This window comes from Neomonachus schauinslandi, chromosome 7 (genome assembly GCF_002201575.2).
Source record: "Neomonachus schauinslandi chromosome 7, ASM220157v2, whole genome shotgun sequence".
Classification (NCBI taxonomy): Eukaryota; Metazoa; Chordata; class Mammalia; order Carnivora; family Phocidae; genus Neomonachus; species Neomonachus schauinslandi.
The window spans coordinates 59,606,256-59,631,923 of record NC_058409.1 but is presented as its reverse complement, the minus strand read 5'-3'; the positions used below and the strand labels follow the sequence as shown (position 1 = coordinate 59,631,923).

Sequence of the window (25,668 nt, the reverse complement as noted above, 5' to 3'; positions counted from 1 at the left end):
ACACGACAAGTCACCTCTCTTCGCTCCGACTAAGCCCCGCCCCGGTGAGTTTGCCAACAGCGCCTGCGCCTCGATCGAGTCTCATGCAAAGAGTTCTGGGATTGGTAGTCCACTTTCCTTCTGTCTCTAGCATTGACATAAAAGGAAATAAACAACAATGCAAGTTCGGTACCACTGGATTTCACACAAACTAAATAAGACGCAGATTCTGGAAAGTGTTGCAAACTTGTCGTTTTCAAACAAGGGGAGCCAGCTTCGGACCAGGCGCTGCGCAGACAGCTGCATGGGTCCTTGGCTGGGCGGAGCTTGTTCGCAGGGGCTTGTGGCTCCTTCCTGCTCTGCTTCTCTCTTTTGCTCAGGCCCGTGGCGCCGGCAGGATGGGTGAGCTGTTCGGGGTCGGGCTGAGGGGACCGGAAGCCGAATTCGGGGGCTCAGGGACGGACGGGCGGATAGGAACAGAGCGGTGAGGAGGACGCCACCGGGAGTCCCGATGGGGAAGGCCAAGGAAGCGCCCCTGTAGCAGGCACATGGCCTGGTGCGGAAGGGGCCCATGTGGCGCAGAGGCCGCGGAGCTCGCCTTATCAGGGACGTCGGGTGGCCGGTGCTGCCCCGGAGCGTTGATGAGGGGGCTCATTCCTTTGGGAACATGCACCGAATGGAGCGCTTGTGTCCGCGTCATTGTTGGTTCGAGGGAAACTTGGAGGTTTGGACCATGTGCTAGGGTGTGATGAAAGCCTATCGGTTTGTAGTCCAGGTGAGGCTAGGGTCTTAGACGATGTGGAATATGACTGGGGTGTTTACGGGGGAACTAATGAGATTTTATTTTTAGGCAAGTGTCGCGGTCTCCGTACTGCCAGGAAGCTCCGCAGCCACCGACGAGATCAGAAGTGGCATGATAAACAGTACAAAAAAGCCCATTTGGGCACAGCCCTGAAGGCCAACCCTTTTGGGGGCGCTTCCCATGCAAAAGGAATTGTGCTGGAAAAAGTGTAAGTGAAAGACCACTGTTTTCTCCTTCAAGGTTTATTTTACTGTGGTACCTCAAATACATTTAAGGAAGCGGTGAGGTAAATTCTAGGTCTTTCTGTAGCAGTGTTTGAAAGTTGGTAACATGAGTTTGCCAATTTAGGACTAGATTAAAAAGGTTGAAACAGTATAATTTCTAATAAATTGTATGCCTAACAAACTAAAAGGTATCCTTTCTCAGAAAGGCAGCTCACTGTGTTGTGACATTTATGTTTTAGAGGAGTTGAAGCCAAGCAGCCAAATTCTGCCATCAGGAAGTGTGTCAGGGTCCAGCTGATCAAGAATGGCAAAAAAATCACAGCCTTTGTACCCAATGATGGTTGTTTGAATTTTATTGAGGTAAGTGTGTCTTGTTTCTGTTCCTGAGATGGTTGTTCCTAGTTTTTTATACGATGAATGGGTATTTTTAGTGATTACCAATGACACCGGAAGTAAACTGTTGATTTTATTCCAGGAAAATGATGAGGTTCTGGTTGCTGGATTTGGTCGCAAAGGTCACGCTGTCGGTGACATTCCTGGAGTTCGCTTTAAGGTTGTCAAAGTAGCCAATGTCTCTCTTTTGGCCTTATACAAAGGCAAGAAGGAAAGACCAAGATCATAAGTTTTGATGGTGAAAACATGACAATAAATTTTCATAAGCCAAAAATATGTTTTGCGTCTTATTTTCCTTACTGCAGAGATGCAGTGTATGCCTTACCATTTTAGGAGAGTGGAAATACTGTGAATTCAGAATTCTCTAGAGTAAACGGGATTCATAGTTATTCTCCTTTTCATGGAATAAACAAAATAGATAATCTGGAATAAATGCATGGTATCCCTGTATAGAGGGCTTTAAAAACTCACTAGACTTAAAGCAGGAATCATGTTGGGAAACCATGGTAATGTACGTTCTGGGATCCATCTCCCTGGGGACCCACCTTCCAGTTGCTCCCTGCTCTGGGATATGAGTAAAGGTTCACGATTCATGTTGTAATTCTGTGTTTATGACAGCAGGTAAGGCACTGGGTGATTGAGTAGATAGGCATTAATGGAAGTGTACACCTGGAAAATTAAGACGCAGGAGAGAAACTTGTTTAAGAGCAAGGGTGTTCAGCTATAAAAGATTGCCTAAATGCTCTTTGTACTGACTGTCAGTAAGTGAATAGATTTTGACCTTGAGGTTTATTTCAAGGCACAAAGTATAAGTGATTAGTTAGAAACAGTGGAGAAGGGTTGTAGCTTGATAATTACTGGAAGATGGGTGTACAACATAGTGGTTAAACCATTCCATACATCACTTGGTGCTCATCATGACAAGTACACTCCTTAATCTCCATCACTTTACCCTTCCCCCGTCTACCTCCCCTCTGGTAGCCATCAGTTTGTTCTCTGTAGGTAAATTGCTGCAAAATTTCCTTAGGAGAAAAATGGTAAAATCTGGGGTCTAAAATGAAACTTAGTAGCTTTCTTGAAACTTACCAGAGGAACTGCTGTAGGCTGCATTAATAAATGTGAGTTACTTGCTCTTTGATCAAAGCCTAGTGTTAGGTTATGTTTAGGATCTTGGAAAATGGAAATTCTTTGGCTTTCCATTTCCCATAAGGTCAAGACCATGATCCTTTACACAGCACATAAGATCTGTGTCTTGTCTGGTCCTTACCTGCTCCAGCAATACTGATCTCTCCCGTGCTCAAACTTGCATTCCCGGTGCAGTTTCAGGAGGTATCTCATGCCGCCTGCTGCTTCCATCTCAGACCTCACTGATCCCCAAACATGTCACACTTGTGCTTATTCTTGCCACGAATGATTGTTGTGATTTGTCTTTCCACAAGGATGGAGAGTGGCTTTTTTTTTTTTAATTGAAATACAAAGTTTGACATAGAACTTTTTTTTTTAAGATTTTATTTGAGAGCACAGGCGGGGGGGTGGCAGGGAGAGGGAGAAGCAGGCTCCTCACAGAGCGAGCAGGGGGAGCCCGATGCGGGGCTCCATCCCAGGACCCCGGGATCATGACCTGAGCCAAAGGCAGTTGCTTAACCGACTGAGCCAAAATGGTACATGTTAATTTGATAATTTATGCTGGTAATAAGATGGGCTGTTCCTTGGTTTCTATTCCAGGGCTTAGTAGTGTATGTAGTTGAACAGGTATTGGTTAAATCATTCTCAAAGGCTGACCAGATGCTTTCGGATGGGCATAGCTGACCCAACCCAGTAGATCTCTGGGTCTCACACTACCCCCTCCTCCCCCCAGGGCCTGAACCACAAGAGGCCACCAAGGGCCACAGGATTCCATCCCCAGGGGTCAGCAGTGGGTCAGCTGCAGTGCAGGGAGCTAGGAGGTGCTGCCTGGCCATGCAGGGGGTAGAAGGCAGAGCTAAAGGATGGGGTGGCACCAACACCCACCCACTCCTCTACAGTATCCTGTTTCTTCCCTATTGAGACCTCAGCCAAACCTGTAGAGAACAACACACCTGGGAGTTAAGACCTGTGACAGTGGCTCACACTTGTCTGCTGGGTGTACCCTGGATGCCTGTCCTATAGCTAAGTGACTGACAGATTGACACAAATCCACCTCAGATGCCCCAAACCCCCAAGTTTTTGAAACGAATCTGCCTCCTTATGGCTCATTCTGCCCCCATCCCCCACCACCTTGTGACAGAAGCTGTCCCTTCTTGGATCCGGATTCCAGCATGAAGTGTGTGCCCAGCCCTGGGCTGTGCCCAACTGCACATGGAGGCTGTAGGGTCAGAGAAATGAGACACCTGGCTGCAAAATATAAGCAAAATCCCAGCAGATGGTTTTTTTCCTATTGAAATAGAAAAGCTAGGGGCGCCTGGGTGGCTCAGTTGGTTAAGCATCTGCCTTTGGCTCAGGTCATGATACCAGGGTCCTAGCATGGAGTCCCACATTGGGCTCCTTGCACAGCGGGGAGCCTGCTTCTCCCTCTCCCTCTGATAACTCCCCTGCTTGTGTGCTCTCTGGCACTCTCTTTCAGATAAAGTCTTAAAAAAAAAAAAAAAAAGAAATAGAAAAGCTAATTCTAAAATTTAATATGAAAAGGCAAAGGAACTAGAATAGCTAAAACAATACTGAATATGAAGAATAAAGGGTGGAGGAATCACAAAACTTGGTTTTAAGACTTAATTTGTAGCTACACACGAGAGGGTGTGGTATTGAAGGAGGGACAGACACAGATCAATAAAATAGAATCCATAAATAGACAATACAGGTAAGACCAACTGATTTTTGACAGATACAAAAGCAATTCAATGGAGGAAGCATAGTTTTTACAATAAATAGTATCAACTTTCATTTGCAAAAAAGGATGGACCTCAACCTAAATCTCACACCTTATACAGAAATTAATTCAAAATGGATCACAGTATCTGAATAAAATGTAAAGCTATAAAACTTGTAGAAGAAAACTGAGTCATGACTTAACAGTTAGGTGAAGAGCTTTTAGACAATACACCAAAAGTACATTCCACAAAAAAAAAAAAAAGTATATATTGGACTTTTTAAAAATTTTACTCTGAAAGATCTTATTAAGAGGATGAAAATACAAACCACAGACCAGACAAAAATATTTGCAAATCATATATCAACAACAGACTTGTATCAAAAGTACATAAAGAACTTTCTAATCTCAAAAGTAAGGGAACAAATGGTCCTGTTACAAAATACATGAATTTCCTTTGTTTAATTCTAGGAAGATGTCTGGTGGCAGGATTTGGTCATAATGGTCATGCTGTGGATAACACTCCTGGAGTCTGTTTCAAGGTTGTCCAAGCAGCTAACGTTTCTCTATTGGCTTTTGCACAGTCAAGAAAAGAGGCCAGGATCATAAATTACCATATTACTATAAATTTTTCACTAACAGTGGCTTGTAAAATCTTTATTTTAGCCTATAAAATCTGTTTAAATGGCTCATTCAAGTATTAGCTCACAGTTCTTATGACATTATAGTTGGGGGATTGTCTTGGCAGGTTGTACTGAGCATTCTTAGTTTCTAGCACAATTCCTGTCCACATTATTTGGTAAAGTGATGTTACTATGTTTGTTAGTATGTGAGGAAGAAAAGTGGATTTTAAACTTTATTATCATGAAAACATGACCACAGGGGTTCTAGACCAAAGCATTAAAACATTAAAATTGTATGTTTGGGGGCATAAATTGTCTCATAGGAGAAAGTCATTTTTATTTATTTTTTTAAAGATTTTATTTATTTATTTGAAAGAGAGCATAGCAGGGGGAGCGGCAGGCAGAGGGAGAAGCAGACTCGCAAGCAGGGAGCCTGATGTGGTGCTTGATCCCAGGACCCTGAGATCATGACCTGAGCTGAAGGCAGATGCTTAACGACTGAGCCACCCAGGTGCCCCAAGAAAGTCATTTTTAGAGTGACACATTTGAAGGGACTCATGAGCCACAGATAACATTTCCAAATCTGCACAAGCACAGTCGCCACCTCATTCAGGTTGTCACTCAAGCCTTTAATATGTGGTGTGTATCTTCAAAAATCAGGGGGCCCCTCACACACAGAACCTTGGACCTTTAGTAAGACATAATGAGCACCATCAAGATCCCTTCCTGTAACACATTCTGCTTCCCAGACAACCTAAAGCTTTCAAACAGCAATTCGAGTGCCAAGGAGAGCTGCTCTCTCAGGAGGGAGAGGAGGAAATCATGGCCCCAGATCACCCTTTCACAGCTTCCAGAGAAGTACCTTCCACAGGTCCTTACCAGTGATCTGCTTGATTATTTGTGGTAATAAGTTATTGACATGAATGTTCTTTAACCTACTCACAATGAGTAGTTTTTCTTTTTTTTTAAGTCTAGCTTTCTAAAATCTCATTTGCTGTGGTTCATTAGAAACAACAAGAGGTCAAGTTACTTGGCTGGGATAAAGTGTAGAACACATTGAACATACCCGGGGCGCCTGGGTGGCTCAGTCGGTTAAGCGGCTGCCTTCGGCTCAGGTCATGATCCCAGGGTCCTGGGATCGAGCCCCATGTCGGGCTCCTTGCTCAGTGGAGAGACTGCTTCTCCCTCTCCCTCTGCCTGCTGCTCCCCCTGCTTGTGCTATCTCTCCCTCTGTGTCAAATAGACAAAATCTAAAAAAAAAAGATTGAACATACCCAAATTTTCAAATAAGTTTAGATGCTAATGAAAACATTATTATGCTTCCTTACCTCTTTTACCAATCAGCTAATGTTTAAATCTGTACAATAGTGGGCAAAGGAAACCACATTTTATTTTTTTTAAGATTTTATTTATTTATTTGACAGAGAGAGACAGCAAGAGAGGGAACACAAGCAGGGGGAGTGGGAGAGGGAGAAGCAGGCTTCCCGCTGAGCAGGGAGCCCAATGCGGGGCTCGATCCCAGGACCCTGGGATCATGACCTGAGCCGAAGGCAGACACTTAACGACTGAGCCACCCAGGCGCCCCAGGAAACCACATTTTAAATAATATTTCATTTCAATCACAGCTGAGAACAGTTGAGAGAAACATGTTGAAACATGTTTTGTCCATTAACACCTGCTTTGGAAACAGTGATATGAAATAGATTGTCTTGTCATATCATTTTGCCCCATCAGCTTTGTGAATTTATCCATGCTTACTGTAAGTCTTTATACTTTTTTCTATATAGTTTGACAGCTTCAGGTGCTGTTTTGTGTACATTTGCAGGTAAGTAGGACAACTTTCCCCCTCTTTAGGTTCCCAGTTTTATTTTCCAACCCTTTTAATTCTATATGCAATAATTGATTTTGTCCTTTCAGTATTTTATACATTTTTTAGTGTTTATAATTAGGTAGGTTTTTTCTGCCACTATACTCTTCTTTTTCTTGCCCGTGACATAATATGCATGCATGTGTGCCTGCATATTTGTGTGTGCGTGTGATTGACTTCTTTCGCTCAGCATAATACTCTCCGATTCCATCCACGTTGATGTAAATGGTAGGTACTCATCCTTTCTGATGGCTGAGTAATATTCCATTGTATATATGAACCACATCTTCTTTATCCATTCATCTGTCAATGGACATCTCGGCTGTTTCCACAATTTGGCTATTGTGGACATTGCTGCTATGAACATTGGGGTGCAGGTGCCCCTTCAGATCACTACATTTGTATCTTTGGGGTAAATACCCAGTAGTGCAATTGCTGGGTTGTAGGGTAGCTCTATTTTTATCTTCTTGAGGAACCTCCATACTGTTTTCCAGAGTGGCTGCACCAGCTTGCATTCCCACCAACAGTGTAAGAGGGTTCAAGAGTGGGCCATTTTAGAGGAAAGTTCCTCAGTGTCACTGGCAAAGGCATAATCCGAAAGAGGGTATAAAGCTCCACCTCAGGAGAAGCAGCAGAGGACAAGAACCCAAAGATGCTTTAACATCTAAGACTGAAGTAAAACTTGTCAGAATAGATCAAATGAAAAATATTTAGTATGCACCTGTAAAAACAAATGGCATAATGTCTGCAATTTTCTTTAAAATATTTATGCAAATATAAAGTTAAGGTTAAGTGAAGCAAATATGGCAAAAATCTTGGTAATTACAGATTCTGATGTGTAAGTATGTGAGGGTTCATTATATTACTTACTTTTGAGTAGGTATAAGATTTTCCATAATATTGTTTTTTAAATTACATTGTTAATTATAATTGTTATTTGTTTAATTCTATGCTTTCTGGTTGTAATAGAACAATATATGGATGGTCTGCTCTGATACGGAAAAAACAGAGATTTGGGGCAATAAAATGGACAATAAAGAAGCTGGAAAGCTAACTCCAGCAGCACTGAGAAATGCATAGATATTGGGAAGAAACAAAGGTGAGAATCCATGCAAATTTTACCAAGACATGAAGAGAAAAATGATCAATTCCGTAATAAAAGCAAAGGAAAATAAAATTATTTTCAAAGATTTTAGGAAATGGTAAAATACAGACTACTGCTGTGAATATAAATCCCTATAGCCTTACTGGTGAACAATTTAGCAACATGAGTCAGAGGTCTTAAGACACTCTGTATCCTTTGATCTGTTCATTCCCTTAGTAACAGTATAACCTAAAGAAACCAAATGTGAGCAACTGTTTCTGCACACATTTCTCACTGCATTACCTTCTGAAAGCTCTCTCAGAGAGGGGCTATGTCTACCTTACGGACCACTATCTCCCTAGCACAGGTCCTGACCACATAAGAGGTTGAGTGCTCAATGAATGCATACTAATTAAATAGTGAAGAATTAGAAACCACCTAAAAGTCTAACAACAGGAGAATTAGTTGGGACATTTTGATATAGAAGATTACTAGTCATTTTAAGTTGTTTTTTCAAAGAACCACATGACAAGGGAAAATGCTGCCAATACAATGTTAAAGTGGGAAAAATCATAATGTAAAACCATATACGGAATGATCGTAATTAAATATGTTTAAACTAGTATGAAGAAATACATCAAAAATTTGACTGCAGTTATCCATGGGTGATTTACGCTTAAGCACATTTAAAATTTTCTCCTTCAAATGTTTCTGTGGCTTCCAAGTTATCTATGAGGACTAAAATCTTTTCTAAAAATGAATTTTAGTTTCACAGTCTTCAGCTAGATAAATGTAGCATTACAAAAAGAGCCAACATCTTTGATTTCTTCCAATCCCAGTTCCCACTCTCCACTCTCTGAGATAACCTCTCTTACAAATTTGGTGTGTCCTTCTAGATCATTTTTAATGTTTTCACATACATATACTGTATATGTACTATAGAAAATGTGTGATACTGGTGTATTTTTTATATAAATAGTGTTAAGTTGCATGCGTATTTATCATCTAGTTTCTGTTTTAACTCAACAATCTATTTATGAGAACTTCCTATTTGGAGGCTGAATTCATTCCCCTTAACTGCCATACAGCGTCACGTTTGATTTAGCCATTTCCCTATTAATAAGCATGTAAGGGCCTGGCTATTCTCTCTGAATCTATTGAAGAAGGGGGTAGAGGAGACCACCTCCCACTCCACCACTCTGTCAGGGAACAGAAGTCTTCTCAAAGAAAGAGTGGGTCACAGTTCTCAAAGAGGAAAGCAGGTCCAGTGCCTGGTGCCTGCAGAAAGATCATGAGATCTTTCCCTGTGCTCAGTCTTCAGCCACATATACAAACATTCCACAAAGATTTACTGAGTATCACCACGTGCCAGGCATCATGCTAAACCCTGAAGATCTGGCATGCAGGTGTAAATAACAATGCACCAAAGGCTGTACATATCCTGAACTATGATTTCCAGTTTAACCTATCAGGGTATGCTTAATTTTTTGCCTCAGTTGTAACCGTGATTTCTGGGTATTTGAAAAGCTTCAAAGAAATCCAAGAAATCATAATGCAACCAGAGGCTTTATTTATTCTCATGTAAAGTATATTTCAGTGTAAGGAAAAAAATGTGAGTTTCCAGTTTGTTTTTAATAATTTACGAATGGGACTTGGTGATCTCTAAAATCACTTTCAGTTTTAATAGTCTAGAAAACAGGATACTTGCAATTGGGCTCTTTTACCACTAGGTGTTGCTACTGACAATACAAAAGTTAAAAGCAAGGACTTTACGTTACAGTACTGCTTGAAAGAACACCACAGCATTTAAGGATAAAAATGTGAAAGCACTTTTACAGACAAGCCCTATAAAAGGACCTGTGTGCATATTTAAGTATCTCAGTGCCATGGGCACAATAGTAGTTAAGTGCTGCCTATATCCTTCTAGAACAACCCTCAGCAACTTACTGGCCAGCAGTATAAGGGGGGAGGGGGGAGATTCAAAGGGTCTCAGAATTGGAAGGGAGCTTATTTGTCCATCAGTTTTCAAATCCCTCTTCCCTGGAGTTAGAAATATATTTACATCACCACCTAGTATGCATATGTGCAAATACGTACACACCCATATAAACAGATTATATATATATATATATATATATATATCTGAAACCAAAGTGTCAGAAAACAATAATATCCTTATTATGTGCTTTCCCCCCATGTATTTGTAAAATAATAGAACATACACATGTTGGTCTCTGCCCTCTGCATTCCTGGTACAGAGCTCCTAAAAACTTTCTAATTTCCTAAGTGATAAGAGCATGAGGAGCATCTCTTCTAATACCTGGCCTTTGATTCTGGTTCCTGACACAGAGCTCCTAAATCCCTTGGAATTTCCTGGGTGATGGGAGTGTCTTTTGTTCTAAGCAGGTGACTCTTGGTGGGCTCTTGAATAGCTTCAGAATAGGGGCTAGTCACCAGAAAGACCTAGCTCTGATTAGAAGCTTGGGACTTTCAGCCCTGTCCCCCATCCTCCAGGAAGGGGGAGGAGGGGCTAGAAGTAGAGTTAATGACCATTCATACCTATGTGATTACATTTCCATAAAATCCCCAAAGTCCGAGGTTCAGAGAGCTTCCAGGCTGGTGAACACATCTATATGCCAGGAGGGTGGTACATCCCAACTCCATGGGGACAGAAGCTCCTGTTCTTGGGACCCTCTGGCTCTTGCCCTATGTAGCTCTTCATCTGGGTATTCATCTGTATTCTTTATCATATCCCTTGTTATATAATAAACCGGTAAACATAAGTGTTTCCCTAAATGCTATGAGCCATTCTAGCAAATTAATCAATGCAAGGAGGGGGTCATGGTAATCCTGGTTCATAGCTGGTCAGTTAGAAACACAGGTGATAACCTGGGACTTGTGACTGGGGTCTTAAAGTGGGGCAGTCTTGTGGGACTTAGGTCTTAACTTACAGGCTTTGATCCTAACTCCAGATTGATAGTGTTAGAACTGAATTGTCGGACCCCAGCTGGTACTGCAGAATTGTTTGTTGTGGGAAAAATCCACACATCTAGAGTCAGAAGTGTTGTGTGTGTAGTGTGAGAGTAAAGAAGACACACAGGGAGCGTTTCCCAGACATATTCTATTTCTTAAACATATAGAGAGAGAAAGAGAGAGAGAGAGAGGTCATAAACTAATAACTGGATTTTACTTGATTTAATACACTTCCTTCTATTTAATACATTAGGAAAGAGCGGCTCAGAGAGGTGGAGTGACTTGCCCCAGGTAACACAGCCAGGACGCAGGCTTTTCAGGACACTGGAAAGTTTTGTTTTGGAAGGCCCTGGGCAAAAATTGAAAAATGTCCTTGGCATACTCCCAGCTCTTTCTGCACTCCTAACTTCTAAAGCCTGTGGGCCAGAACCTGCTGGTGAAAAAATTGACAGTGTATGTGTGATTAGTTATATGCAATAGTCATTTTAAAAATATAGGATCTTTCTAAAATGCAAATGTGATCACTTCACCTCCTCTACCTGAATTCCCTCAGTGGCTCTTTCTGGTTTTTAGACCAAATACAAATTCTCAGTGTGGCAATCGATCTCCAGACCTGGCCCCAGTCCTGCTAGCCAGCCTCACTCTTGACCACTTCCCTATGCATTTTCAAGGTCTTTCCTGCATTCTTAACCTGGCTAACTCCTAAGGTTTTCACAGCTCCACTCACATTCCTCTTCTACAAATCTTCCCGGGTGCTTCCTTTGCACACCTTTGCCACAGCATACATCCTTCTGTCCCTGAATCTTCTTGTCTGTCTTTCCACTGGACTGGGCATTCTTATGAGCTAGGGTCATGTCTTTCCACTTACCATCCCTTGCAGCTAGCCTCGGGCTCAGTATATAAGAGGAACTCAATAGGTATCTGGTGGAGTGAATATTTGCATATTCTTACTCTCATATTTTAATCATAAAAAAAAATAAAAAACCCAACTCACTGGAATATCAGCTCTCTGAATTATGTAAGAGCTGGTTGTGACAATGCAGACCTCCATTTCCTCATATCTTGAGAGCATGAAGAACTATACCTATTATCAGGAAAAATGGATGCAAAAACCCAGTTTTAACATCCTTTTTTCCTCTTTGTTCTAATACATCTGTGTTAGGAGAATGGTTAGTTTTGTTTTTTTAGCTCCTGGTCTGTAAGCTAGTACCAAATGGTCAACACGGCCTCTCGCCCACAGACTCGAATCCCTGGACTGAGAGCCTTACTTCCCTCGATCACTTCCAAGGGACAGACAGCAACTATTCTGTGCATGCCACCTTACAACATACCAAAAAAAAAAAGTGGGTCAGTACTTATTATCCATCATCAAGGAGAGGAAGAAATCAGAGTGAAAGGGAGACAATGAAATGCTAATATAATTAAGTATAGTACGTAATGAAAGGACAGGCTGACCAGTGGTGGCTGTGGTGGTCAGAGATGGCTTTGTAAGAGTGAATTTTATAGAGTAGGTTGGGAATTGAGTTGAGAGATGGAGAAGGAAGCATTTCCAGGTGGGAGCCAGCATGAACAACAGTCAGAGAAGGATGTGGGGCCCATGCGTGTTGGGAGGAATCAGGCCTGAAATGTGGTGGGAGGGAGAAGGTGTGCTGGCGCTGGGCAGGAGCTGGGGCCAATTATCCCTCACGCCTCTTTCTCCATATGGCATTGTGCAGGTTATGAAGCACATTCAGGTTGACTTACCATTTTGATCTCCTCCCTGATCTGGTTAGGTAAGGGGGGTGGATATTAAGGGACTCTTTAAACATAGAAATGGTAAAAGACTAAAGAAGATTAGGAAAATTAGCCCAAGTCACACAGCTAGCAGCTAACCAAACTCACAGTCTAGATCTCTATGCTTCGTTTTCACAGACCCGAGAATTGCAATTGTTCTCACAAATCACACAGCCAAGGACCAAAGAGGTGAAGTAAGTTTTCCAAGGCTACACAAAAGCAGAGTTTAGGATATTGGCTGGAAGCAGCTTTAACCAGCCTTATTTCTGATTGAAGGGGTTCTGCATTATATTAACTGGAGAAGAAACCTGGAGGGGAAATCCTTGTATTGCAGAGTAAGAACTGTTACTTTGAGAAAACAAAATATTTTCTAATGTTTTATAACTGTTGGGATAACAGTCTGTTATATAGATGCATTCTTAAAAATGGAAATTTTTATCAACCAAAAATTAAATGTGTGGTTTTTTTAAATGCAAAATATTCTGAAAAGAAACAGAGCGGCCTGAGGAGAGGGATCTATCTGGGGAGGGAGGTCTCTAGAACCTATAAGAGCTTTTCAGGACTTTTTCTTGCTACTGATGAATTTTAAGGTCTTCATCAATCAGAGAAAAAAAAAATTAATTTAAAAACAACAACACCAACACCAACAAAAAAACCTACACACTGTCCCTACAGTGATTGACTACTATCATCTCAGAATCTGTTAGCAAAGGATAACTATTATTTCCAGACAAGTACATCATCCAGATGACACATTATTATAATTTATTTAGTTTTTTTTTACTCTAGAAATGACATGGTCTGAGAAATGACTTGCTGAGAAATCTGTGTTTACATTGGGAGGGGCAGGGGGAAATCCCTGCAGAAGTTGAAAAGATGTTAAGTGGTAAATACCAAAATGCCCAGCAAGCATGTAAGCAGGCTCTCATCCCAGTATGAATATGTGCAGCTCAGCATTTTAAAATTTACTTTTAGCTTTTCTAGCAGTTTGAATTAACCCGTTCTCTACTTCTGCTCCGTGTGTGAGAGCTCAGCCCCGAACCTACAGACTGAAAGTGCGGGCACAGTCTTCTGTAATTGGCCAGCCGATAATCCCTTCTCCCTGACCGCTTCCTCCGAGTGGCCTGCCTCGTGAACACATGTCTCCTGGATATTCTTAACAACCAGGAGGCTCAGGGCAATGCCCAGACAAATGTTAGAAAGTAAGTCCAGCTTGTTGGAGCGATACACAGAATTGGAAAAGGCCTGTTGGGAGACCAAAACAAAACAAATAAATACCACACTAAAGGTACATCCAGACCAGAGGTTCTCCAGAAGCAGGTGTGTCAGAACTATCCCAGAGAGGCTGTTGCAGGAGGTGGACCCCAGCACTTGCAGTCATAAAAGATCCTCAGGTGACCCTAAAGTACATTCCTCATCGATAGACACTAATCCAGATTCTTTAAAGAGACAATTACATTTTTATCTTAGTTTCAGCCCCTGGCAAGATAAAATGAAAAACAAAGCAAGCAACTCCAAACCAACAATTCTTCCAGATGAGGGATACAGCATAGCAGTTACTGCAGACATTTGCCTCCAATGGAAAAATAAATCCATGTCAAAATCTTGGTGAGTTGAACTATTGCACGGTATTTGTCCTATTAAAACCAGGACTGGCCAGGTACACTTTTGGTGTTCTTCATGCCACAATTTCTAGGTCTTTGGCTCAATAGAAGAAAGTGAAGAACAAGAACAAAACAAAAGCTAAGAGAATAAAAGAAGGTTAACTGAACAGTGAAGACTTATTTCAAGAATAACAATTCTGAAATAAAGTCATCTACTCCTGTAGTTGGGTGAGTGTTATTAGAGCAAAGTCCAATGCTTCCCAAATGCTTGGGCACTGGTTGGTTGGAAACCTAAACAAACAGTTCATATTCAGCCTATTAAAGATGAAAGAAGACTTAATATTTGATGGGGCCAGTAGGGACCCCAAGTGCAACAGAGACAACAGGATCTTTATAATAGCAAAACATTCAGTGCAGGCTTTCCTCTTTACCTTGTCAAGTGACATTTCATTCATCCTGAGAGGCTGTTCTGGCATAACTCAGAGGTAGATTTAGCCCAACAACTGGCCCTACAACGCTCAGCCATGATGTGATATAATTGACACTCCTAGGAAACAAGTGAAAATACAGGCAATTCTAATGTTGGATGAGTGGTAGAAAATCACTACCAACAGAAGAGACGAGCTGCCTTCAAAGGTGTGTGCCCACCACGTGGAATCCCAGCATTTCCAAATGTCAGCTCCATTGCCTGACAAGGACTTGAGGTCCAAAGAGACTGAGGTAGTTAATGGGGGAGTCAAGGCATTAAGGCTCCTGACTCCTCTTGATGATTCCAGTTTGACACTTAAAATTTACGGCATTAGCAGAGTGTAGTGGTTAAGAGCATGGCTCTTCGGCGAAAATGCCCAGGTTCAAATCCCAGGTCTACCACTGAACAAGTTGTGTGAACTTGGCCAAGTTATTTAACCTCTCTGTGCTTTAGCTTTCTCCTCTGTAAACTGGGTAAAATAGTGGAACTTAGCTCATGGGGTGTTATAAAAATCCAATGTATTAATATATCTAAAATACTTAGAACTGTGCCTAGCACAGTAAAAATCAATAACTGTTAGCCATTACTGTTATTACAAACAATATTTCCTTTTTAGCTTAGCTTTTAGAGTCACATAAAAAGATTAACATTTTTAAAATAAGAGTAAAAGCCAATGTATCTTGATGTTTCTTACCTATTGATTTTTTGAGAATCCTTTAATACAGGAGTCATGAATTCATTCGTCTTGCAGGGATGAAGTACAAAAAAGGGTTGCCCAAGTATTGGATGCTCCTGTAAAAATCAGAGTTGGTCCAGGATTGCCAGTGTGAATTACTTTGAAAAAGTTAAAACACAATCTGGTTTGTTAAAATAAAAGTTTGTTTTAAATTCCAAGTTACTAAATTAAGATACAGATCACTTTCAGTTTTGAAATATAATTCATAATCCAAACATGAGAAAAAGCTGGAGAGAAGGAGTTACGAATTGATAAAGTAGTACAATCAAGGAGAGGAGGGCACACGGTTTTGTTTACACGATACAAACTATAGATCGATTTTATCATTTCCCTCGAATTCATTGTCAACTGTGTTTCCCTTTGGCTTATAATTATTCCCCAGTTCTTCCTCAGGGATGTCCGCGAAGCCCAAAAGCCTGACCATTTGAACAACGTATTTCATTCACCTCTTTGCAAGGGGATCAAAATCTTTCGCACACTTTTTTGCAGAAACTTGGCCACCATGTTGATTGTTTCGAGCTTGACTGCAGTGCCAAGAGGCACATGTTCGATGGGTAGAATGGCAGGGGGACGAGGCAGGAGAATGGCCTGAATTATTTAAATTGTTGTACTTCTGTCTGTCTGTCTGTCTCTTTTCTTCCTGAGTTCCTCTGTTTATCTGTTTCTATCCTTCTGTCTTTCCCAAGCTTATAGGGCTGTTTCTGGAAGTCAAAAGCCCATTCGCTGGAACTCCACTGCCTTTATAAGAGAATGACTGCATAGAAATACAGGTCAGCTCACTGCCAGGGTAGGGAGATGCACATCATTTGTCAAACAATGGGGAGCCCTAGGAGGTTTCCTGTAGGGAGTGACCTCGCACAAATTGTACTGACGCAAAAGCAATTATTGACAATAAATTTATTGATCGTTTACATTGTGGATTCGCCATTATGCCAAAGACTGCAACTGCAAATACGGCTATGGTCTAAATGTTTGTATCTCCCCAAATTCATATGTTGAAATTCTAATGCTCAAGGTGATGGTCTTATAGGAGGTGGGACCTTTGGGAGGTGATTAGGTCAGGAGGGTAGAGCCCTCAGGAATGAGATTTAGGACCTTATAAAAGAGACCTCCAAATGCTAGCTCACCCCTTTCTGCCACATGAGGTCGCAACAAGAAGGGTGTGACCTGAAAGGGGGCCCTCATGAGAACAGACTGGCACCTTGAGCTCAGACTTCAGAATTGAGAGAAATACATTTCTGTTGTCTATAAACTACCCAGTCCGTGGTATTTTGTTATAGCTTCCCAAGCAATCTAAGACAAATACCTACAGAGATTGTGCAGGTGACCTGAAGGAGCAAGGTCAGTTGAATACACCGGCAGTGACAGGGACTATGGGGGACCAGAGGGTGCTCCCAGCCAAGACTATGATTGCTACTCTGCTCCAGCCAATTGTGCCATGTGGGAATGCAGGTTCCGTGTGCCAGGTCTTCCCATTTGTCAAAATAGCCTAGGAATCCAGATTTTTATGTAAAACTTCCTAAATTTAAATTTTGGCACTTAAAAAAAAAAAAAACACATAGACTGGGCCAAATAAAACAAGCCTGTTGGCTGGATTTGGACTAGGGGCCTAACTTCTCTTGGCTTCTTCTCCTCTTCTCAGCCGGTCCAAGGAGGAGCTGAACTCAGAGCATCCCTGGAAAGAATTATGTGTGGTTGTTGCTGCTAACTCTAGCCTCGAACCCCAAAACACTCACGTCTGTGTGAATGTGCATAAACCTACTCACAGGAAATTGGAGGCACCTCCACTGTGTATTGGAGACACTGGGTGTGGAGATTTGGGGATGCATATATGTGATGAGGGTTGAGGTATTCACTGGGTGTGGGTTGGTGTATGTCTCCCAAGTGCCACCTCCAGAGTCTGCCCAGTGGCCTGACTCTTAGAGCAGAGCCTGGGCTCCCTCTTTCCTCCTCTTTCCCTATTCCCTCCAGCTTATCCCTAAGCCAACCCTAGGGTCACAAACCAAATGTGTTATGCCTAAGGCAAGTCCTCCTGTCCAGCTTAATTCTGGCTCCTCTTACCTGCCTTAAACCAGTGCTTATTAATTCAACATATATCTATTGATCATCTCTTACATGTCTGCCAGGAACAGTTCTGGATATAGTAATAGAGATCACTGTTTCTCAGAGATAAAGTCCCTGATCCCATGGAACTTACATGCCAGTGCAAGAGACAGCCAATAAATACACAGAACAAATAAAGAAACAAGATAATCCAAATAATAGTAAGTGCCATGAATAAAATAAAAAGGGCCCCTTGATTTTGAGAGCACTTGGAACCCAAAAGCTCCTTCTTGTTGTTAAATAAATCCCTTAAGTATGTTGTTAATCATGACCACTCTTCTAGCAATGTGTCAAAAACATCCATAATCACCTCCATGGTTAAACTGTATATGGCCAACACCCAATGCTTTCTCAAATATAACAGCTTCTCTTAGTTGTGGCAAATTAAGCAAACCATTAATTACTTTTCAAATACAGATGGAAAATTAATTTTTAAAATAACCCAAAATCCTTGTTTCTAAATATGTAAGACTACTGAATACAGACCTTAGTTATTATGAATATAATAATGATTATTTAATGTAGAAAAATAAAAAGTTTCCCCAATGTGATTAGAATTCATATACACCCGCATTCATTCACTTAGCAAATATTAAGTCTTCTTGCCTGATAATTTTATAATGACTTAACCCTAACTAAAGCCAAAAGGATCTGTAGTTTTAAAATGTGGTTAATCTTAGGGATATCTTAATTCTGCGGAAGTGACAGAATTCAAAGTTAGCCTTATGACCTGAGCCAATACTATGTTTTCAGTCACATTCAATCCACTACTTCTGCAAGCCAAGCAATTTGTATTCAAAGCAAAGTAGAGAATTTACAAATAATTTGAGCCATCTGATTAGTGTAGACAATCAATCTGGATAATATTCTCCAAAAGCCATTTTTCTACAATGGAGATTTTTTTAGGCTCATGCTATCTGGATTTTTTAAGGCTCAGGCTTCAGACAGCCAAAATCAGAGATGAAAGCCGTCTTTCATTTTTGGTTTAGGAATTATGTGCTGGAGTTCAAAAAAATCTAAAATCCTACACCTTATTTGTTTAACATACCATTTTCAGAAATGGAAGAACATCAAAACTGTCAGGATCTTTTTAGTGACATTTCTTAGATCAATTCAGAAGGTAAATTTGTGTGAAAGTGCTACCATCTGCTGTCAGTACTAATGAACTGATGCAAATCTGCACTGAGAAAAATGTCAGTGTGGAAATACATGCAGCCAATGAACTGTGTTAGGCTTACAACTCAATAAACACTTCTACTGGAGCAAAGTTCTGCTAAATAGTTTTCTGTGAAAATAGAAATGATGGGTCCGATTTCTATCTCTGTAACTCCAGAGGAGTTATATAGGCACATTCTCCTATGAAATTTAATTTAGCAATGGTTAAATGTCTCATAAAATAAGTCTGACATGAAAACTGTGAATTGGTTTCAGAACTATTAGATATGACTATCACAAGGAAATGATAATACTGCACCTTCATTCTTACATCTAATAAAGGGGATGAATTTCTTGGTTCGTGTCTTAATTTTCCTGGCTCTCCAGGAGGGCACAAATATAATTTCACATACTAAGCTTTCATCCAGTTTCATATTCCAGACTGATCAAATTTGCCTTGCACTCAGGGTACATTCCTTAGAAATGGAGAGGGATATTTCCCTAAGCCTGCTTCCTCAAGCAGGGAAAGGAACAGGGCTATCGAACAGCTACGGTATGAGACACTGTACTAAGTGCTTTGCACGGGGTCACCTATCCGAATAATTCTTTGAGGAAGGCTTTCTTTTTGCCACTTTGGAGAATGGGTTCAAAGGGATTATGTTTAAAGTCACCCATGTAGTGAGGGGTGAAGCACCTCCAAATTCCAGCCTTACACTGCACCGCCTCACCCCACTGACCAGAGGTGGCAGCAAGGACGTTTAATCCTCTCTAGCCCATCTCTTCAAAAATCTATTTGTTTTTATTTTTAAATAATGTGTTTTCATAAAATTATAAGGGCAATACATACAGAGAGCTCAGAAAATACAGAAAAGAACAAAGAGTAAAAGCAGGATAACCTAAAACTGCCCAACTCAGAGTTAATCACTATTTGGTGAATTTTAAACTTTTTCATGTACACACATGTAGTTTTCTATTGCTTTTTATTCATCAAACAGATAGATGTTTATCGGTGGCTACTACACGCCACTCCCGGCCATATGTTTTTTGTTGGTGTTCATGAAGTTTCTTTGTCTTCTGTTTTACAGATTTCTGTGCTTATTTCTATTTTTTCCCTACGTATATTTTGTTTGGATTTATTTTGTTGTTCTTAGTTTTTAAATGTTCCATGGGTGCTTAAGAATATATATAAAGAATATGGAATCTTGAGTTGTTGGCTACAGCGCTCTCCATGTGTCACTAGATCAAGCTGGGTAATTGTGTTGTCCACATTTTCTAGACTCCTATCCGCTTGATCTATGAATTTCCAAGAGAAGTTCAAATCTCCCCTGTAATAGCTGATCTGTCCATTTCTGCTTGTAGTTTGTCAATTTTTGCTTTATATATCCTGAAGCTGCTTTATTTAAATGCATATATTTTCCTAGGGAATGAAACTTTAATACAAAATTGATCATACTTATCTCTGATTATGCTTTCTGCTCCCCAAAAAAGGACTTTTGATAAAAATATAGCGACACCAAATTTCTATTTACCTTATGCATTTAAAAAATTATTTGCCGTTCAATGTGTATCCTCATGTTTGATATGTTTTCTATAAAAATAACATTGACAGGTTTTAAAGAAATCCACCTTTTTAATCTCTCTCTTAAATGGAGTGTTTAGTTCATTTATAGGCTTTGTGATCATTGGTATAATTTAATTTCTTCCATCTTATTTTAGACTTTTTTTTAGAGAGAGAGCGCACACGCACACATGTGCAGGAGCGGGGAGGGGCAGCGTGCACTGGTGGAGGGCGCCGCAGAGAGAGAGGGAGAGAATCTGAAAGAGGCTCCATGCTCAGTGCAGAGCCCGACGCACAGCTGGATCTCACCACCCCGAGATCATGACCTGAGCTGAAACCAAGAGTCAGAGGCTTTACCAGCTGAGCCACCCAGCCACCTCTCATTTTAGACTTTTTACTTATTCGATTTTAATGTTTCTTTTGCTTTTCATTTTTCCTCCTCTTGCTTTCCTTTGGATTAATTGAGTGTAGGCTCAAATTATTTTCTCATTGTTTTCTCTTTTTTATGAATTTGAAATTATCCCACAATCTTTAAGTAAACATTTTACTTAATAAAATATAGTCAGTCAGTATATTTGCCTTTCTCCCACATAATTCAAGTACCCTGGGATGTTTAACTCTGATCACTCCTTCCTGATTTCTGTTCTACTGTTGTCCAGTATTTCAGTTGTATCTTTTGTTTTTTAATCCCATAAATTAGATATTATTAATGTTTTGAACTCAGTGTTTGAGATTTACTCACATTTGACTATTCTTTTTGCTTACCATTTTTTCCCTATATCTAGGGTATTCATTCTGGGATCATTTTCTTTATCCTTGAAATATGTCCCTCAGAACACCCCTTAGTGAAGGAAGGTCTGTAGGTAGTAAATGTCCCATATTGTTAATGCTTTATCTTTGCCCTCATTTTTGAAAAATAAGTTTTTGTAGATATAAAATTTTAAGATACAATCATATTCTCTCAACACTTTGAATATATTATCCCATTTTCTCCTGGCTTCCATTTTTGTCTGTTTGGAAGTGAACTATCGGTCACATTGTCACTTTTTTTTTTTAAGATTATTTATTTATTTATTTATTTGAGAGAGAGTGAGAGAGAGAGAGAGAGATCATGAGGGGGGAGAGGTAGAGGGAGAAGCAGACTCCCCGTTGAACAGGGGAGCCTGATGCGGGACTCGATCCCAGGACTCTGGGATCCATGACCTGAGCCAAAGGCAGACATTTAACCGACTGAGCCACCCAGGCACCCACATTGTCACTTCTTTTAAGATCTTCTCTCTCCCTTTGATGTTTTACTATAGTGTGTCCATGTGTGGATTCCTTTTCATTTATCCTGCTTGGATTCACTGAGCTTCCTGAATCTGAATATCAGAGTCCTTTCAGCAATCCTGGAAAATTCTCAGCATCAGCTTTTTGAATATTAATTCTGTTTTATTCCCTCCAGCTCCTCCTTCTGGAATTCCTATTAGATACATCTTTGTCCTCCTCCCTCTGTAATGTTTCTTAACCTGTTATATTTATCATCTTTCAATTTTTGCTACAATGTGTATAATTTCTTCAGAGTCTTCTTCTAACACATTAATGCTTCCTTTATATTTATTGCTTTTTAGTTTAGGCTTTCTAATTAGATGCTCTCCTTTCAAAAGTTCTATTTGATTGTATATTAAATTTACCTGATCATTTTTGATAGTCTTTTCTTCCTGTATTATACTGTCAGTATTTTCTTCTATTTTAAGAATTACAGTCAACGTATTTATTTTGTATTTTTGCACCAAAAATTTTTAACATATGAATTTGAGTATCTGATACTATAGTCTGTTGTTTTTGCTAGCTTTCCCTTTTAATGGCTTGTTATAAATTCTGTATTTTTTAAATTGTGACCTAGTAGAACTATAAATACAGTAATTCTTTGAGGCCTAGGATTATAAATGTGTCCTTCCAGAGAAGTTTACATAGGCTTTTTTCTGATGCCTGGGGATAGGGAGGGAAGAAGAGGGATTCCAACTCCATACTCACATGTTCAGGAATTAGGAATTTTCTGGGTCTACATCTTTTATTCTTTTTACATGCTTTATATAGAGTAAGGCAGAAAGGGTCCAATGGGTAAGAGGAAAAAAATTTTAATATATAGAGAATGATGGGGAGGCATGCTATTTTCGGCAAGTTGGTGAGGGAAGGCTTCTTTGCCAGAGGTAACACTTGAGCAGAGAGCTGACCAAGTAATAAGCAAGCCATGTAATTCTTTGGGAAATGAGTATTTTCAGTTTGGGAACAACAAGGGCAAAGACCTTAAGATCCTCCTGAGGGAGAGTGCTTGGAGTGTTCAAAAAACAGTACGAAGACCAAGGTGGCCAGGTGGAATGAAGGGTAATGGTGGCAAAAGGAAGACTGGAGGGGTAACCAAAAGGTAAGATCATGGAGCACCTTGCAAGACACGGAAAAGGTCTGGAGTTTTATTCTGAGTGTGATGGAGAGACTTTGGGGAGATTTTGAAGAAAGTGACATATTCTGATTTACAGTTTCAAGTATTAGTCTTGATATTGGAGAAGGAGAAGCAGAAGAGCAGGTAGGAGGTGGTGTAGTAGCTCAGATAGGATGGTGGCCTGTACTCAGTGATAGTACTGTGGGTGGTGGAGAATGGTCAGGTTTGAGATTTATTTTGAAAGGAGAGCCAACAAGATTTGCTGAAGGATTCAATATGCTGTACGAGAAAAAAGAAAGAGCCAAGGATAATTCCCAAGTTAAAATATCTGCTCATGTTTTCTTTACTATTTGTCTAGTGAGGGTTTGCAGGGGTTTTCTTATTAATGGGTATTAGCTCTTTCATAACTTTTGAGTACACTAATTCTTTTCATTCACTCAACCATCACTGTGAGTCTTCAAATGTTAGTAAAAGAGTGCTCTATAAACAAGTAACACCAGTTCCCATAAAAGATGCTGAGATATTCAAAATATTTTAAATTTCTAGATTGTTAATTGTCTTTAAATTTTGCTCATGATGATTTACATGTGGAATGTAGTATTAGATAATTAAATCTGTATTTTTTCTATTTCTTTTATCATTTTTATGTTTAAAAATCCTATTCAGAATTAGAAAACTAGATATTTACTTATATTTATGTACAGTTTACCAGTAACTACTTGCTGTTCCCCCCAAAACACTATTTTTTCTTACCTCTAAACCTTTGTACATGAGGTTCTCTCTGTCTGGAATACCCTCCTGCCTTTTCTCACCTACTAATTAATGCCCATTTCTCCTACAGATCTCAGCTTTCTTTTTTTTTTTTTTAAAGATTTTATTTATTTATTTGAGACAGAGAGAATGAGAGAGAGAGAGAGCACATGAGAGGGGGAGGGTCAGAGGGAGAAGCAGGCTTCCCACTGAGCAGGGAGCCTGATGCGGGACTCGATCCCGGGACTCCAGGATCATGACCTGAGCCGAAGGCAGCCGTTTAACCAACTGAGCCACCCAGGCGCCCAGATCTCAGCTTTCTTTTACCCCAATCCTGCGTCAGGTGCCCTCCCTCTGTGTTCCCACTGCACCTCCTGCTTAAGCCTACTGTTTAATTCCACACCATTCTGCATAGGTAATTGACTGTTTACAGGAATCTTCCATTACTAGACTGTAATTCCTCAAGGGGAGAGGAAGGATTCTGATTACTATTTTAATCTCAGCATCCATAACTGTGCGTTTCACCTAGTAGGCACTCAATAAATATTAGTGGAATTACTGCATAGACAAATACATGCTACTGTGCCAAAGTAAATTATCGGCATACACAGCCTGTTTTATAAAGGGGGATAGGGGCGCCTGGGTGGCTCAGTCGGTTGGGCAGCTGCCTTCGGCTCGGGTCGTGGTCCCAGGGTCCTGGGATCTAGCCCCGCATCGGGCTCCCTGCTCAGCGGGGAGCCTGCTTCTCCCTCTCCCTCTGTCTGCCGCTCTGCCTACTTGGGCTCTCTATCTCTGTTAAATAAATAAATAAAAATCTTTTAAAAAAATAAAATAAAATAATGGGGGATATTTGTGTGGAATGCACCAGTGGCCCCCTATACTGCTGTGGGGACGTGAAAGGAAAAGAAACATTTTCTCTCCTTGTCACAAAACCAGGGACAGTATCTTCTGTACATTTATGAGTCTCCAGATAAGATAAGAACTTCAGTATCTGTTTTCCCAAATATTTCTTCCAAAGTGCATCTAAGAACAAAGGAGAGGGTCTAAAGGCATGGTCAGGAATAACTCCCCACATAAAAACTTATGCCAACTGGGTGCCTGGGGGGCTCAGTCAGTTGAGTGGCCAACTCTTGATTTTGGCTTAGGTCATGATCTCAGAGTCCTGGGATTGAGCCCCACATCGCATCGGGCTCTGTGCTCAGCAGGTAGCCTGCTTCAGGATTCTCTCCCTTCCTCTGCCCCTCCCCCTGCTCACTCTCTCTCTCTCTCTCTCAAATAAATAAATGAATCTTTAAAAAAAAAACTATGCAATGCATTCTAAAATCTATATACTGGCTGCCACACAAAAAATAATATCCTATATTACTACTGAAAAAAATTGAGGTACCAAGATGCATATTTTAATTCTCTGAGTTAGCCTACTCCCTGCCACACCACAGTATCCCCCTAAGGTGTGTAACCCAGACTAAGAAACTAAAAAACACTACTAAAATATATAATAAATTCATGACTTTCTACTTAACTCACTCCTCTATCAGTTCATGTGTTTCTCACTAATGCATTCACAAATATCACTGAATACCTATTGTGGGTAAGACTCCATGCTAAACATTCAACCATCTATCTATCCAACCACCCATTCATTTACCCAAAGCAATATTTATGAAGCATAATTCTATATGCCAGGCACTGTTCTCGGCACTGGAGATATAAGCATACTCAAGACAGAAGCAAAATCTGCTCTCATGGAGTTTATAGTCTCGTTTTAGGTACTAGAAAGATAGAAAAGAACATCCCATTATCTCAACTCCTGAGGTTTACAATCCAGCTGCTCCCCCAATACTCAAAGTCCTGGTTTGCACCTCTAGGGGAGAGAATTCCAAAGGTCAAATATGTTTTTCACCACTCATTCCCCTCCACTTAGGATTTCTAAAGAGAATGGAAGAAGAAATCCCTAGGGAGAACAGAAATTTCATTTGGCCTGATGCTGGGGGGGGGGGGGGGGGGAGTAGTGGGCCTTGTGAGCAGAAACCAGAAAAGCTGGCAGAGAGGTACCCTCTGTGGGAGGGATTTTTCTTTTCATCATTTGGAGAAGAGACATGAGGAGGCCTCCCACTCCAGAGAAGACTGTAAGGATCTCAGTGGCACTAGTAAAGAATATGTTCCCCACTGTGAGATGCAGGGGATCCTGAGGCAGGCCTGCAAGTGCTGGAGGCCAGAGATGAGCTCGCCAATAAATGAGAGGCAGCCCAGGCCTGAGGACCCATGGATGGAAAGACTCTTTGTTCCCTGGAGTGATACTCCTGGT

At 40.7% G+C, this 25,668-nt stretch overlaps 2 protein-coding genes across 6 annotated transcripts in view; one reads left to right on the top strand and one right to left on the bottom strand.

Annotated features, from left to right (window-relative positions):
* Positions 1-152: 152 nt before the first annotated feature.
* RPS23 (ribosomal protein S23) lies at positions 153-1,672 on the top strand. The gene is made up of 4 exons (XM_021699611.2): positions 153-381; positions 830-989; positions 1,245-1,365; positions 1,481-1,672. Exons 1-4 carry the CDS (start codon positions 378-380, stop codon positions 1,625-1,627), a joined length of 432 nt encoding a protein of 143 aa, XP_021555286.1. The 5' UTR covers positions 153-377; the 3' UTR covers positions 1,628-1,672.
* Positions 1,673-7,204: 5,532 nt separating this feature from the next.
* The window catches only part of ATG10 (autophagy related 10), a 227,760-nt gene continuing 209,296 nt past the window's right edge, over positions 7,205-25,668 (bottom strand). For 3 of the 5 annotated variants that reach the window (XM_021699641.2, XM_021699633.2, XM_021699624.2), the window contains exons 6-8: positions 15,331-15,428; positions 14,599-14,714; positions 7,404-7,454 (exon numbers count right to left, since the gene is read on the bottom strand). In XM_021699641.2, coding sequence (XP_021555316.1) covers positions 14,615-14,714; positions 15,331-15,428 — 198 coding nt within the window. In that variant the 3' untranslated portion in view covers positions 7,404-7,454; positions 14,599-14,614. Of the gene's footprint in view, positions 7,455-14,598; positions 14,715-15,330; positions 15,429-25,668 lie in introns of all 5 variants that reach the window. The other 2 variants (XM_021699648.1, XM_021699657.1) reach the window with 2 other exon arrangements.